Genomic DNA, 17,703 nt, shown 5'->3' with positions numbered 1-17,703 from the left:
GAGCCAGATCAGTTAGAGGAATTACAAGTATTGTGCACAATACCCTACAGCAGATAGGCATCAACATCAGTTGTTGTTTGCAAACCAGGCGATGAATTATGCTTTTATGGAGACTTCAAAAATATGTTATGTGCTCAGTTGATTGTGGACTTAGATCCTCCTCTGCATCATGACGATCTGTTTTCAGACTTGATAGGAGGTCAGTGTCTTTCTTAAGAGGGATCTTTCAAAAGCTTCTTTTCAACTTCCTTTGGATGCTGCTTCCAAAGCCATTCTCCTTAGGGTCTCTATCAAAATAACACAGTGCCTTTCAGTGTTGCTTGTGCACCAGCAATCTTTCAGAAACTTTTAGAACCAGTTACGGCCAATATTCCACAATGTGTCAATTATGTAGACGACAATAGTGATCACATGAATGACTCAAGAGGGGCCTATATTCAATCACTGGCAATTTTTATATCCTGTTACAAGTTGGATTAAGAGTAACTTCTTGAAATTCTTCTCCCTTCAGTCTTTCAAAGCCAAAGTTGTCTGAACAGACATCTCAAATGTTACAATGATAAGATCTTTTCTTATCAGATTAGCAGTATTCCACTCATTATTGTACACTGGCAGAATGCAGATGTGTTGCCACGGTTCTCTATGAGGAATCTGACAGACAAGAGACTGCTTTCTCATTGATTCACAATCAGAACACTCAATGGAAGAGATCCATCACTTCCAGTAATGTTGCTGCAGTCACACCAAAGGATCAACACTCAAGACAAGTTTACCAGTCCATACAAACCAGATGGCCGCAGGTCTCTGTGGAACTTCCTTGTTTCCTTTCATGACACAAGGCCTGTCATCTCTTGAAAGGTTGAATCAAGATGGCCGTCAATACTGAATGGTGAATCTGGAGGTTCTGCACTCATTTATATCGAGACTCTTGCACCAGTCCCCAATGGGACATTTCTGAATGAAGAAACTGGTCTGTGCAACATCCGTCTTGTTCATGGTTTGATAAGGATATTGTGTATGTAGCTCAACACTGCCATGTTTCTCTGATGCAGCAACCAGCAATGTCCTGAGCCTACCAACTGTGGCCTATTCCTACCCAGCTTTGGGATCACGTGCATGTGGATTTTGTAGTCCATACCATGGAGCCATGTGGTTAATTTTAACAGATGAGTATTCACATTTTCCATTATGTCATCAAAATGGAAGAGCATGATGAAGAATACAGCTACAGCCCTGGCCACTGCTTTTTGTATTGAAGGAGCTTCACAAGTGCTCATTAAGGATAATGGACCATAGTTTGCATCCGCTGGTTTTTAAATGTTTTGCTCATGGAATGGACTCAAGTATATTATTGTACATCTATTTCACCCTGCCTTTAATGGCATGGGTGAATATTTTACGCGAACAGTTAAAATGTAGATGGAAAAGTTCTTGACATCCAGGCTTATCGATTCTGTGCTGCTTTCTTTTTTATCCCCTTACTGTGCAACATCAAACTACATCTACATGTACATTATGCTCTGCAAGCCACCTAATGGTGTGTGATGGAGGGTACTTCTGGTACCACTAGCTGATCTCCCCCTCCCCCCCCCCCCCCCCCCCTTCCTGTTTCACTTGCGAATGGTGTGTTGGAAGAATGACTGTCTGTAAGTCTCTGCGTTGGCTCGAATTCCTTGAATTTTCTACTCTTGGTCATTATGCAAGATGTATGTACGAGGAAGTAATATATTGTCCAACTCTTCCCAGAAAGTGCTCTATCTAAATTTCAATAGTAAACTTTTGTGTGATGCAAAACACCTCTCTTGTAATGCATGCAATGAAATTTGTTGAGCATCTCTGTAATGCTCTCACATTGACTAAAGGATCCTATGATGAAATGCACTGCTCTTCACTGGATCTTCTCTATCTCTTCTATCAATCCTACCTGGTAAGGATCCAATATTGATGAACAATACTTAATTATTGACCAAACAAGTGCCTAATAAGCCACTTCCTTCATGGACAAGTTACAATTCTTTAAGATTTTTCCTAAGAATTTCTGTCTGGCATCTGCTTTTCCTACTACTTTCTTTATATGGTCATTCCATTTAAGGTCGCCCCTGGATAGTTACGGTATGTACTGTTTCCAGCAGTCTGTCATTGACAGTGTAGTTGCACAGCAGTGGATTTCTTTTGGTATGCATGTGCAGTATGTTACATTTATTTACATTCAGGGTCAACTGTAAAAGCCTGCACCATTCATCAATCCTATGCAGGTCTTTCTGCAAATCGATTCTGTTTGCTGCCATCACTACATCTACATCTACACTCTGCAAACCAACGTGAAATGCATAATGTCCCACTCTACCAGTTTAAAGCAAGTTGCCCATCCTTGCACCACTTTGAAATCGTACCACAATCTCACTGAATAGTTATGTAGATTTTTTCATACAGTACTTAATAATAGATAACTGCTTCATCTGCAAAAATCTGAGGTTACTATTGACATTGTCTTGAACGCCATTAATATACAGTATGAATAGCGAGGGTCCCAACACATTCCCTGGGGCACACCCCAAGTTACTTCTGCATCTTACAATGAATCTCCATCCCAGATGTGGTATGAATGCGTTCCCCCCTACCAAAAAGTCCTCAATCCCTTCACAAATTTCACTTGATACAGCATATGATTGTACTTTTGACAATAAGCACAGGTGTGGTACTGCTACTTTGTTATAGGCAACCACATCATCTGCAAACAGTCTTGAAGAGCACCTAACACCTTCTACTACATCATTTATACACATTATAAACAGTAATTGTCATAGCACAATCCAGAAATCACCTTTACTTTTGACAACTTTTTTCCCATTAAGAGTGACATGTTGAATTTTATCTGCCAGGAAGTCTTGAATACAGTCATGAATGTGGTCCGATACTCAATAAGCTCGTATTTTTTTCATTAAATGCCAGTGCAGAACAGTGTTAAATGCCTTCCCCAGTCAAGCAACACAGCACCAAACTGAGCACTGCTATGGGTCTCATGGACAAACAGAGTGAGCTGAGTTTTGCAAGATCTCTGTTTGTGGTATCCATACTGATTTTTATAGAGATTTTCATTCTCAAAAAATGTCATAATTCTTGAGCATGAAACATGCTCCATAATTCTACAACAGATTAATATCACAAATATAGGTCTATAACTGTGTGCATCTGTCCTATGGCCCTTCTTGAAAATGGAAACGACCTGCACTTTTTTCCAATCACTTGGTACTTTTCATTGCTCCAGCAATTTACAATAAACTGCTGCTAGAAAAGGAGCTAGTTCTTTTGCATAATCTTTGTACAGTCCTACAGGTATCTCATCTAGCCCTGGTGCCTTTCCAGTACTAAGTGACTATAGTTGCTTTTCTGTTCCATGAGCAATTATATCTATATCTGCCATTTTCACAATTGTATGGTGATTGAAAAGAGGGAATGCATAACAATCTTCTGCGATGAAACAATTTTGGAATAGCAAATTCGGTATTTTGGCCTTCTCAATGTTATCTTCTGTTTAGGTGCCAGTATGGTCATTGAGTGGATGAATAGGTGATTTCAAACTGGTTACTGATTTTACATAAGACCAAAACTTCTTATGGTTTTTATTCAGATCAGTTGACAAAATTTTGTATGAGAACCCAGTCTTTCACAATGTCATGTTGTATAAAATATTTTCGGGCTTCTTGCCACATCAATCCAGAGTAAAACCTCGAGCTTTCAATGATTTCCACCTAGCATGTAGTGCTCTTAGGAGGTCAGCAGACAGGTCTGATACCTCTGTGCCAGAGGAGGTTACAAGAGTGCAGGATATATTGCAGGGACAGTTCTCACCTGGGCAATTGAAGACAACTGGTGTTGGCAGGAAGGATCCAAATGGCACAGGCTGTGAAGCAATCATTGAAGTGAGGCACATTGTGCTGAACAGCAACTTCAGCAACTGTGTGGTTCAGCTGTCTCTTGGCCACAGTTTGGTGGTGGCCATTCATGAGGACAGAAGCTTGTTAGTTGTCATGCCCATGTAGAAAATAGAGCAGTGTTTGGAGCTTAGTTTGTAAATCACATTGCTGTAAATCACATGGTTGCTCTCATAGGTAGCCCAACCTTTGATAGGAAAGGAGACACCTGTGACAGAACTGGAGTAGGTGCGAGGGGGTGAATGTATGGGACAAGCCTTGCATCTAGATCTGTTGCAGGGATTTGAGCCATGAAGCAAAGGGTTTGGAGCATGGATGGAGTAGTGATGGCCAAGGATATTGTGTAAGCTCATGGGTGCAGAATGCCTTTGTGGGTGGGATGAGGAGGACATTGGATAGGATATTCTTCATTTCAGGGCACAGCAAGAGATATTCGAAACTCTAGTAAAGAATGTGATTCAGTTGCTTCAGTCCTGGGTGGTACTGAGTTATCAGAATAGTGCTTCTTTATGGTCCTTTGTGGTATGTGACTGGAGAGACAAGGCACGTGAAATCTGTTTTCTGAACTATGCAGATAGAAACTCTCCTTACAACATATCCTTCATTTCCACAGCTCCCCAGCCTCAACCTCTGCTAGTCCCCGTCCTCCCCCTATCCATCTCTTTCTTACTCAGACTCCAGCTAAATACGTGGCTTCTATCACACCAATCCACCTGTAGTGTTTTTCCATTCCTTACCCCTCCCCAAGCATCATGACTCTGCACCTCGCAGCCCATTCTGTCGCATTACCTCCTAGAATACTCCTACAAGTAGCGCAACATCTTGGCCCATCTCTGACCTGCTATTCCTCCCACACCCACCTCATGTATCACCCTCCTTACTCCCACCACTCGCCCCATATTGCTGCACATATCACATAGTCAGATGCAGGCCCAGTCCACAGTTGGGCCCCAGCATCAGCACCTGTCTACAACTCAACATCTGCTCTATGCTCTGAGTAGCAATCTATTCTTTTCATGTAGTTGTTATTCCATCCTGGACTTTCCATTGTTTAAATATTTCATCACATTATAATAGGAAAATAACATCCTGCATTTATACATCATGAAAGGTATGAAATGCATTTCAGAACATCTGTAATGACTTCAAGGTTGATGTAATATTTAACTACAACACAGTTTCTTCCTATTAGTACAAAACACTCAGATACAGAATTTTTACCTTTCTTTTGTGTTGAACATACCTGTGCTGGAGAAACTTCACTGCTAAGTACAGTACCAGTATTTTCAACTTTGTGTGTGATGGGCTCTATTGCCACAACAGACTGAAAGTGCCCATCTTTTCTCAAAAAATTAGCTGAAAAATATAAAGTAGAGGCTCAATATCTAATAAAAATGAGGAAAGATAACTGTTGCAGTAATTTTATTCATTAAAATGTAGACAACATTTGTATGTAATTACATTATATTCACATACCTGTATTATATGTTGGTGATCTCATCCCAGTTATATGGTGTGCAGAATCTTCTTTAAGATCCCAAAGACAGATGGTCCCATCAGATAAACCAGCCACAACCACATGTGCACGACTGTCAAAGCAGGTGGCTGAGACAGTGCCAGGGCATGAAAGCACCATGAATGGTTTTGATGGTTCCAAGAGACTCCATACACATAAGTTGCTGACCTATATTAAATTTCATGAAATACAGTAATGTCATCTGAATAATTAGTAACTACAATAATAAGTTAACTACAGCCTGAAATAGAAATGCCTGATTTCCTACAGTTTCCTTTAACACCTATTACATTTGCTTAGCAACGAAATAATTTCCAATGAGAAAGGTTTGCCTGAAAATAATGTGTATCTCCAGATGCTGTACATGACTGGCTGATCACAGAAGAAAAGGATTCAGATGAGATCAACATGCAAGAAATTCACATGAGTTGTCCAGAAGGCAATTTAGAAAGACTCTCATGGAGCACTTAATTATTAAGCACTTTTACTGCATTCTTTGTCATCTAAGATGGTGAACATGTCTATCAGGTAATCTTGTGCACCTGCAACTGATACAAATTTAGTTTCATTTTGCTCACCAAAGCTACTAAATGATAAGAATTTCATGGGGCTCCTTCTTTAAATGGAATTCATTTGCCTGGAGTTTGTCAATCCTGAGCATGAGGAAGGAAATCTCCAATATTTCTGACTGGTTTCCTCCACTGCAAACATGGAACGGACACCCTTATGGTATACAAAGAGTTATAGCTGCTGCAAAAATTTCTACAGTGACAGTACATCAAATACTCTATGTTAGTGACCAGGATCTTAACAATGTTACATGTTCAAACCTATGAGACCCTTGGTTTAAATTGTACAGTCTATGAAACTATAACAATGAAGGTACTTTTCTGTGCCATATGATATTTTGCAAATAGGATGCTCTTTTTGATGATACTAAATATAAAAATTGAAGAAGTTTTATTATAAACTGTAGCAATACACAGTAGGAAACAGCTAGCTTACAGAAACAAAAGTCCAAACGTTTAAGCACAAGCTGGAGCCAATTTCATTCAATTTAATCAGGATTTGTGACTATGTTATGATATGAAATAAAATTCAATGTGTCAGATAATATTACTGGCAAGTTTCATGAAGGTGATTAATTGGCGTTATGTCATTCTAGTTCTATACACAGAGTTGGGAAAACAAACCTCATAATGAGGCTGCAGCAGGGTAGGAGCCATCAAATAACCACAGGTTGGAAATGCGCCATTGTGGAGCTACAGCCTTAAAAGAACCAATGAATGATGAATGTGTGGAAGTGCGTATTTAAATTAACTTGCACCAACTAATACCTTTTATGCTAAGGAGCACAGCTGTTAGTTAAATCAGCTTAATTTCAGCTGAACAGTCAAAGATGACAAACTTTAAATTCTGATTCATGGTTGGTTATGTTAGACAAAAATTTTCTGTGGTGTTTAATGGCTACAGCTTGACTATTAAATCAGTTATGCTAAAAGTACCATAATTACATTAATTTACTAAGGTAATTAGCTGAACTGCACAAACAGTATGTCAGTAAGATAGTCAACATATGATACAGTAAGTCGCAGTGTTACTAATAATGAAATCTAGAGGCGGTTTGTTTTAATTTTTGCTACTGTTCAGGGAGAATGATGAACATCTACTCTCACAAGTACAGAAGACCAGGAAATGTGAACTACAACATTGACGAAAAACAAAAAGAAATTAAATTTTAAAAGTTTTTTTTCTCAATTAACTATTTTTGTAGCAAATGCATGAAATTCCTACCTCTGTCACTACACAGCTGACATCACTGAAAAAATGACTGGTATACCCTGTCAAATATTCCAGGTGTATTGCAAATTATTTTCATAGCCTAAAAATTTTTTGAAAGCAATTCTTTAGAGATATTTATTGGTATCTGGTAGATGCAGTCTTTTCACACAAAGAAGTCTAGTGGTTTTTAATTTGGCAGTCTGGGAAGCTACTAACAGGAACCTGCACACTCCATCTACCTGCAACCAAACACTTCATTCATCTTTTGCTGAGTAGAAGACAGTAGAGCAGTATCCTATATGAAAAGAGCATCCTTTTGCTTATGCGGAGAGGAATAGCTCTAGCAAATAGGTGACAGGGCCATCATGGAAGCCTTCATGGTGATGGAGTGATTAGATTTGATACCCTGCTTATGGAAATACATAATTTTAAGTTTACTGGCTACCATGCCAAAGTTAGTGAAAGATCAACACTGTTCTGTTTTCATGTTTCTTGACAATGTGTGATGGGTTGTACTGCTGCAAAAGAGTGAAAGTGTCCTTTTCTCAAAAAGTTAGATGAATAATAAAAATGAGGGAAGATAACTGATGTAGTAGTTTTATTTATTAAAGAGCACAAAATATTTGTATGGAATTACAATACATTAACATACCACTATTATATGTTACAACATATATTATTACTAGTACTTCTCATGCAATGTTTACAACCACAACAGATGGGGCATCTCTGTGAACTCTGTCAGCCTACTGTCCTAGAATTGGTGGCAGTCAGAACAGTGAAAGTTTTTATATGTCACCAGGGTTAATGATGAATGACTATTTTGAAACTGTTATGGGCAATCTTAACTTTTCCCTTGACAGTGACTGGCTGCCTAAAGAGTTGACTGGATTTCCTGAACTGTACAATAATACTGACAGTTAAGTGGTCTCAGTATTGAATTTTTTGTTATTTTGATATTGTTAATAACTTTTTATGTAAGGAAAACATGAAATAATCACTCCTAATCATAATTTTGTTGCACCTTTTTTCCCTATTTCTCTTATGTCTTTAATGATAGATTTAGTTTTCCCTCTCTTTGAAATTTACTGTTGAATATTAGGGTTTTGGCCGGAAAGAGATTCTCAAGAAAGAAATATACAAAATTTCCCTCAGCATTTTGGTATTTAAAAAATAGTAATACAGGCATAAAACAACTGTAACTTTGGTGGTGGAGGAAAGCTTGTGTGTTGGGAGAGGAGGGGGGTAAAAATTGTAGAGGAAGACCAAGTTTTCAATACAGTCAGCAGGTTCAAATGGATGTAGGCTGCAGTAGTTATTCAGAGATGAAGAGGCTTTCACAGGATAGACTAGCATGGAGAGCTGCATCAAACCAGTCTTCAGACTGAATATCTTAATAACAGCAGGACAAGAGGCAGGTATGTTGCACTGAATATCAAGAAGACAGTAACGTAAAAGAGTTTTCTGAAAATTTGTTCTATCTGACCAAAAATAAATATTTTTAATCCTCACAAATGAACTGCTAAGATCAACCATATTTTATTGCCAGACTTTCATACTTCTTTCACACTTTTTTCAGTAAAAACTGTTAAGTGTCCACTTATATCCGAAGCTGCTTTCAAGTTGGGTACCTTTGTTCTTGATTACATTCTCAAAGTAAGTAATACCATGCTTCCAGCCACTTCTCACGCTGTTCTTGTTAGCCTTATTTTTCAGCTTCTTCATCTCAAAAGCTTGTACACCCCTACTATGGAACTTCAGCCTCAAGGGACACTTTGCTTGGCACTTATAAATTTAAAAGCTCATCTACTGTCTTGTTATCATCTTCTTCCTCTTCTAACTCATTTTCCATACCCACAGAGAGAGGAAAGGTATTTGAGAATATTCTTGTCTTCCTTGTGATTTACTTCCATTTGAAAATTTCCTGTTTACTCATCAACTGTTGATTTTTTTAAAGGGGGGAGTAGAAGAGAGACTATTATACTTTATGCAGAAATGGAAGTAGAAAAGAGACTATTATACCTTATGCAGAACTGCTTTGACACTTTATGTGCGGCGAAGAAACAGAGAACAGTGGCTTATGTATACCTCTGATCAACATACATTGAACAAAGCTTCTCGATTGGATAGTAATGGAACATAAAGCCTTTTGACTTATCACCACTAATAGATAAGTGTAATTTACCATATGGGAGCAAACAGAATATATGGATTTCAAACAACAGTGCTACAACACACACACACACACACACACACACACACACACAAAAACACACATATACACACACACACACACACACACACACACACACACACAGAGAGAGAGAGAGAGAGAAAGAAAGAGAGAGAGAGAGAGGGGGGGGGGGGGAGGGGGGGAGGGAAATATTATCACACAGCTGCTTTCTTACTCTGTGCTACTGAATTAATGTATATGCTAGCTGAGAATCTCTGCACCTCAAACTCTCTTAGTTCATAGCGTGCTTGTGATTCACTAAAAAATAAGTAATTGTGTTGAGTAATGGAGTGTGCTAATGCTGATTGTTATTAACAATATAGGAATGATTTCTATATTATCTACACTCCTGGAAATGGAAAAAAGAACACATTGACACCGGTGTGTCAGACCCACCATACTTGCTCCGGACAGTGCGAGAGGGCTGTACAAGCAATGATCACACGCACGGCACAGCGGACACACCAGGAACCGCGGTGTTGGCCGTTGAATGGCGCTAGCTGCGCAGCATTTGTGCACCGCCGCCGTCAGTGTCAGCCAGTTTGCCGTGGCATACGGAGCTCCATCGCAGTCTTTAACACTCGTAGCATGCCGCGACAGCGTGGCCGTGAACCGTATGTGCAGTTGACGGACTTTGAGCGAGGGCGTATAGTGGACATGAGGGAGGCCGGGTGGACGTACCGCCGAATTGCTCAACACGTGGGGCGTGAGGTCTCCACAGTACATCGATGTTGTCGCCAGTGGTCGGCGGAAGGTGCACGTGCCCGTCGACCTGGGACCGGACCGCAGCGACGCACGGATGCACGCCAAGACCGTAGGATCCTCCGCAGTGCCGTAGGGGACCGCACCGCCACTTCCCAGCAAATTAGGGACACTGTTGCTCCTGGGGTATCGGCGAGGACCATTCGCAACCGTCTCCATGAAGCTGGGCTACGGTCCCGCACACCGTTAGGCCGTCTTCCGCTCACGCCCCAACATCGTGCAGCCCGCCTCCAGTGGTGTCGCGACAGGCGTGAATGGAGGGACGAATGGAGACGTGTCGTCTTCAGCGATGAGAGTCGCTTCTGCCTTGGTGCCAATGATGGTCGTATGCGTGTTTGGCGCCGTGCAGGTGAGCGCCACAATCAGGACTGCATACGACCGAGGCACACAGGGCCAACACCCGGCATCATGGTGTGGGGAGCGATCTCCTACACTGGCCGTACACCACTGGTGATCGTCGAGGGGACACAATAGTGCACGGTACATCCAAACCGTCATCGAACCCATCGTTCTACCATTCCTAGACCGGCAAGGGAACTTGCTGTTCCAACAGGACAATGCACGTCCGCATGTATCCCGTGCCACCCAACGTGCTCTAGAAGGTGTAAGTCAACTACCCTGGCCAGCAAGATCTCCGGATCTGTCCCCCATTGAGCATGTTTGGGACTGGATGAAGCGTCGTCTCACGCGGTCTGCACGTCCAGCACGAACGCTGGTCCAACTGAGGCGCCAGGTGGAAATGGCATGGCAATGAATTCACGGTGTTCTTATTTCAATTTCCAGGAGTGTATTTGTCAAAAGAACTTAACAGCTTTCTTTACTGAAATAGACTGTCTCCATTCAAAAGGCAGTCTTACGCTTAGTGTGGAGCTGCATATGTCAAATAAGACATAGACTAGGAACAATGCAGATAGATAAAATTACACATACAATGAAAACAAATCTACATTACCTAACCTGATCTTTCCCTTGGTGAGCAGTCAATAATATGGTGGCCTGTCCTGGCGGAAATCGAATAAGTGTGACAGGTATATTTTTCAAACAGTCCACTGAGTCTACATTCAGTGACACAAATCCATCACTGAAAGGTAACTTTGTTTTATTTTTCCACTTTTCATTTTTCTGCAGTAATGATTCTTCCAGTAATATTAAAACAGCCTGTAAATGATAAGTTGAAAATAACATTTTGTATGAGTAAAATTCCACTTCTAAAAACAGTGCAGTAGTGAGTATTCTCCATAAGAACTTTTATTTGCAATATAACAGCAGACATACATACAACCAAATAATAACAGTAATAATAGCTTTCATGAGCAAATATCCCTTCCCTGGGAAATGAGAAAGGAAAGGTATTTAGCGATTAAGAAGCAAGTGATTCAGGACTTTGGCTAAAGACATAAAAGGTAGCAGAGCAGGGCAGGACATGAATGGCATATTTGGTGGTGATGGTGGGGGAGGGGATGGAGGGAAGAAGACCTACCAGATCTACATCTACATCTACATCTACATTGATACTCCGCAAGCCACCCAACGGTGTGTGGCGGAGGGCACTTTACGTGCCACTGTCATTACCTCCCTTTCCTGTTCCAGTCGCGTATGGTTCGCGGGAAGAACGACTGTCTGAAAGCCTCCGTGCGCGCTCTAATCTCTCTAATTTTACATTCGTGATCTCCTCGGGAAGTATAAGTAGGGGGAAGCAATATATTCGATACCTCATCCAGAAACGCACCCTCTCGAAACCTGGCGAGCAAGCTACACCGCGATGCAGAGCGCCTCTCTTGCAGAGTCTGCCACTTGAGTTTATTAAACATCTCCGTAACGCTATCACGGTTACCAAATAACCCAGTGACGAAACGCGCCGCTCTTCTTTGGATCTTCTCTATCTCCTCCGTCAACCCGACCTGGTACGGATCCCACACTGATGAGCAATACTCAAGTATAGGTCGAACGAGTGTTTTGTAAGCCACCTCCTTTGTTGATGGACTACATTTTCTAAGCACTCTCCCAATGAATCTCAACCTGGTACCCGCCTTACCAACAATTAGTTTTATATGATCATTCCACTTCAAATCGTTCCGTACGCATACTCCCAGATATTTTACAGAAGTAACTGCTACCAGTGTTTGTTCCGCTATCATATAATCATACAATAAAGGATCCTTCTTTCTATGTATTCGCAATACATTACATTTGTCTATGTTAAGGGTCAGTTGCCACTCCCTGCACCAAGTGCCTATCCGCTGCAGATCTTCCTGTATTTCGCTACAATTTTCTAATGCAGCAACTTCTCTGTATACTACAGCATCATCCGCGAAAAGCCGCATGGAACTTCCGACACTATCTACTAAGTCATTTATATATATTGTGAAAAGCAATGGGCCCATAACACTCCCCTGTGGCACGCCAGAGGTTACTTTAACGTCTGTAGACGTCTCTCCATTGATAACAACATGCTGTGTTCTGTTTGCTAAAAACTCTTCAATCCATCCACACAGCTGGTCTGATATTCCGTAGGCTCTTACTTTGTTTATCAGGCGACAGTGCGGAACTGTATCGAACGCCTTCCGGAAGTCAAGAAAAATAGCATCTACCTGGGAGCCTGTATCTAATATTTTCTGGGTCTCATGAACAAATAAGGCGAGTTGGGTCTCACACGATCGCTGTTTCCGGAATCCATGTTGATTCCTACATAGTAGATTCTGGGTTTCCAGAAATGACATGATACGCGAGCAAAAAACATGTTCTAAAATTCTACAAGAGATCGACGTAAGAGATATAGGTCTATAGTTTTGCGCATCTGCTCGACGACCCTTCTTGAAGACTGGGACTATCTGTGCTCTTTTCCAATCATTTGGAACCCTCCGTTCCTCTAGAGACTTGCGGTACACGGCTGTTAGAAGGGGGGCAAGTTCTTTCGCGTACTCTGTGTAGAATCGAATTGGTATCCCGTCAGGTCCAGCGGACTTTCCTCTATTGAGTGATTCCAGTTGCTTTTCTATTCCTTGGACACTTATTTCGATGTCAGCCATTTTTTCGTTTGTGCGAGGATTTAGAGAAGGAACTGCAGTGCGGTCTTCCTCTGTGAAACAGCTTTGGAAAAAGGTGTTTAGTATTTCAGCTTTACGCGTGTCATCCTCTGTTTCAATGCCATCATCATCCCGTAGTGTCTGGATATGCTGTTTCGAGCCACTTACTGATTTAACGTAAGACCAGAACTTCCTAGGATTTTCTGTCAAGTCGGTACATAGAATTTTACTTTCGAATTCAATGAACGCTTCACGCATAGCTCTCCTTACGCTAACTTTGACATCGTTTAGCTTCAGTTTGTCTGAAAGGTTTTGGCTGCGTTTAAACTTGGAGTGGAGCTCTCTTTGCTTTCGCAGTAGTTTCCTAACTTTGTTGTTGTACCACGGTGGGTTTTTACCGTCCCTCACAGTTTTACTCGGCACGTACCTGTCTAAAACGCATTTTACGATTGCCTTGAACTTATTCCATAAACACTCAACATTGTCAGTGTCGGAACAGAAATTTTCGTTTTGATCTGTTAGGTAGTCTGAAATCTGCCTTCTATTACTCTTGCTAAACAGATAAACCTTCCTCCCTTTTTTTATATTCCTATTAACTTCCATATTCAGGGATGCTGCAACGGCCTTATGATCACTGATTCCCTGTTCTGTACATACAGATTCGAAAAGTTCGGGTCTGAACCTGAGAAGTTAGAAGTAACAGGGAGAGGGTTTTACTTTTCAGTTTCTCATATTAATAAATGATTGCTCTGCCTCAATAACTAATATGGGCTGAATGTTAAATATTCAGTTTTTAAGCATAATGTACAAGGCACACACATATTTTTGTAGTATTCCATTGACATTATGTATGCATTTCCTAGTAGCTGACTACCACTTCAGCAGCACTTACTACTCAACATTTTTTCTCTTAATATAAGTTCAAAACTATGGCACTACATTAACAATTACTAACTCACCACTTCAAATAACCCACCACATAATATTACAAATGAAAAGTTTCTCTTTGAGGGAAGGGAAAACAGAGAAAAATGGAAAAGAAGGTAAGAGAGAATTGCCATGATTATCAAAATGTGTGTGGAGATAAGAGATACATGAAGGATAGACTGCAATATGAGGGGTAGTCATAAAATTTTAATTATCACCTCAAAAAAATAAAGTTACATGATTAATTTTTTGCTTGTTTATTGGTACATGTTTGCAAACATGGTAAACACTGAAACACTCAGTATGGTAAAGGAGCCAAAACAAACTGGTGCACCCTACTGATCCGTGTTTCATAAATGCATACAATAGTGAGCTAATCCTGGAAGTCAATATCTTTTGTTTCAAATGTGTAGTTGTACCTCAGACACTCATAAAATTCTCAATTAGACTTGTGTTTGAGATACTGTTGTGATATGAGCATAACAATAAATGATTACTACCTTATGACAAGAGATGAAATGTTAACAGGTCCAGATATTGTCACATTAGTGTGATACCTAAGTGCATACCCAGGATCTGTAGCTTTATTTAACCTGTAATTGAATTGATATGCCTATGTAGCTTTATTCAACCTGTAATTGAATTGATATGTCTGTATGTTTTTTGGCACAGAATGTGAGTTTGGTCTTCAAAATTTTTTTTCTATTTAAGTATGTTGTGCTGGTTCCTGTTAGGACAACAATACATATTGACAATATTAAGAAAAGGATAGATTGCTACCCATCATATAGTGGAGATGCTGAGCTGTAGATAGGCACAACAAAAAGACTGTCAAACAAGTAAGCTTTTGCCTAGAAAGGCCTTCATAGAAATTGGACAAAAAACACACACACGTAAACACAAATCACACACGCATGACCACAGTCTCTGGATGCCGAGGCCATTCCACAATGATTAAATGATAATAGTCTTACATACATAATGCTTATATGAAGACTGGTGAAATTTGTCGAAATTGTTTGAGATATTCACTGATACAGTAAATTCACATTTACAAACTTATCAGTGGCGCTGAAAGAGCAATCTAACACACTGATGTAAATTCACATTTAAAATTTTCTAATTATTTCTAATTATTTTCAAGTCTGGGAAGTAAGTTAAAATTTTGGTCCAAGAGTACTATACTCATATTTGCACTGAAGACAGCTTTTAATTCATAGTGGAGATCACTTTTATTTGTGGTTTGATGCATATGAACATTTCAGTTAATTTTGTAGCTCACATGGATGAACAAGTATCCTAGAGAAAAAAAATTATTGCAAAGCAGTATTAAATATTCCCAAGTGCTTAAATAATTTGCAATGTGAAGTTCTTATATATGCTTTATAAAACAATTCTAATCAATTTTTTACAGGGCGATGAAGAAATCAAGAGAAAAGTTCTCTCAGAAAATAATTGCAAATGACATGATGCCATGTATATAAGTGAAATAAGCTGCCTTTATGACCCCCTACTCAGAAATATCAGAATGCTGTATTCTACTGTAAAACACAAACAACAGCACGGCCAAATGAACCAAAGTTTATTTTTTTTCCACATACAAGTGAAAAACACTTGAGAACGTAGATATAAACACAGAAACAATCCCAGTACTCGTACAAGCAGTTGCTGAAAGTAAGTATGAACACAAATTGAGAACGAGGACCTGCTACACTGCGCCTATAAATAGGAAGGCTCTGGTAGATGGCACAGCGGATGCTGTGCCATGTGTGCCACTAGCAGAATATTCGAAGTGTAGTGCGCTGGTGGTCTGGTGCCATGGTACGTACCCAAGTATTATGTGCAGGGTTATAGTAAAAGCATTCTTAGAACAAACTCAGCAGTGTTCCTCAACTAAGTTGCAATCTACATGATGGTGACTGTGTAGCTGCTGGTAACTCTTCAAAACCATAAACTGCTCTGGATCTTTATGGTATGATTATTATCCCTTTTCTGAGAGTGAGACAGGATTTCTGCTTGTGTAACTTAATGCATCTGGTAAATCTCCCCCAATCCAAACTCTACGCCTCCGCCTAAACCTCACCAGTCCTTTTCCTTGACCTCTCTTTCTTCCCCTAAACTCTTCTGCTGGATGAAGGAGCCACTGGCTCCAAAAGTTTGCAAACTGTAATACCTTTTATATGTGCATTCTCCTGCTGCTTGGTAAATATATTTTTATCCATCTAATTACATTATATGTAAGAAATTTATAATTCATGTTTTTATATTCTGTATTGTCTATTTTATATGACAATAAACTGCTTGGCCTCATTCAATATGTTAAAGTGTAATATATGTAATGAGTACTGGCTATAATTCTAAATTGCTTTATGGTAAAAAATTGAAGAGTTTCTCTACAAAATTTATAAGTTATGTAGGAATATGCATCATTTAATTCTCATGGATACAGTTTTCAAAACAGCACATTCCTTGTAACTGCTGATAACAGCTAACATGCTTTAACTGTAATGAATATTTTTTTACATTGAATTGTCCAGCTATCTACTGGTAACATCTATTTAAATAATCCAATGGGAGGTAATGAGATGTAGGAAGGAGGGGTAACTCCACTTACAGTAGTTCTACCACTTAAATACACAATAGCTATTTTTACTCTTTACAGTATACATACAGTAAATATACAACAGTTACTTAAAATATACAATTTCTTATTCAAGCTAGAATTTCCAATACTTAAATATTTGCGATGTAATCTCTCGATTATTAATGGAAATAATGTAGTTAGCTCACCAAGGAATACATTGATTTAATATACATGCAAACAATGTGAAGGTGAAATTTTCAGTGAGCAAAAAATTATTTGTTTCTAGACTGGTGGAACTCTTTTGAGGGTCCTTATTCTCCTCCTTTCAATGAAAACAATCAATTATTGATAAAATTATTTAATTGGATAGATAAAAAAATCTACTCACTAAGTAGCAGCAGAACACACACATACACTCCCGGAAATGGAAAAAAGAACACATTGACACCGGTGTGTCAGACCCACCATACTTGCTCCGGACACTGCGAGAGGGCTGTACAAGCAATGATCACACGCACGGCACAGCGGACACACCAGGAACCGCGGTGTTGGCCGTCGAATGGCGCTAGCTGCGCAGCATTTGTGCACCGCCGCCGTCAGTGTCAGCCAGTTTGCCGTGGCATACGGGGCTCCATCGCAGTCTTTAACACTGGTAGCATGCCGCGACAGTGTGAACGTGAACCGTATGTGCAGTTGACGGACTTTGAGTGAGGGCGTATAGTGGGCATGCGGGAGGCCGTGTGGACGTACCGCCGAATTGCTCAACACGTGGGGCGTGAGGTCTCCACAGTACATCGATGTTGTCGCCAGTGGTTGGCGGAAGGTGCACGTGCCCGTCGACCTGGGACCGGACCGCAGCGACGCACGGATGCACGCCAAGACCGTAGGATCCTACGCAGTGCCGTAGGGGACCGCACCGCCACTTCCCAGCAAATTAG

General features: G+C 40.3%; 1 protein-coding gene across 2 annotated transcripts in view; it reads right to left on the bottom strand.

Moving 5' to 3' along the window:
- LOC126468286 (cytoplasmic dynein 2 intermediate chain 1) overlaps positions 1-17,703 on the bottom strand; it is a 185,851-nt gene that overhangs the window by 83,810 nt on the left and 84,338 nt on the right. For both annotated transcript variants that reach the window (XM_050096537.1, XM_050096538.1), the window contains exons 11-13: positions 11,186-11,386; positions 5,412-5,619; positions 5,179-5,291 (exon numbers count right to left, since the gene is read on the bottom strand). In XM_050096537.1, the coding sequence (XP_049952494.1) occupies positions 5,179-5,291; positions 5,412-5,619; positions 11,186-11,386 (522 nt within the window). The remainder of the gene's footprint in view (positions 1-5,178; positions 5,292-5,411; positions 5,620-11,185; positions 11,387-17,703) is intronic.

The sequence above is a fragment of the Schistocerca serialis genome, chromosome 1 (genome assembly GCF_023864345.2).
Source record: "Schistocerca serialis cubense isolate TAMUIC-IGC-003099 chromosome 1, iqSchSeri2.2, whole genome shotgun sequence".
In the NCBI taxonomy this organism is placed as follows: domain Eukaryota; kingdom Metazoa; phylum Arthropoda; class Insecta; order Orthoptera; family Acrididae; genus Schistocerca; species Schistocerca serialis.
The sequence above is the reverse complement of the archived record's forward strand: the minus strand, read 5'-3'. Positions and strand labels throughout refer to the sequence as shown.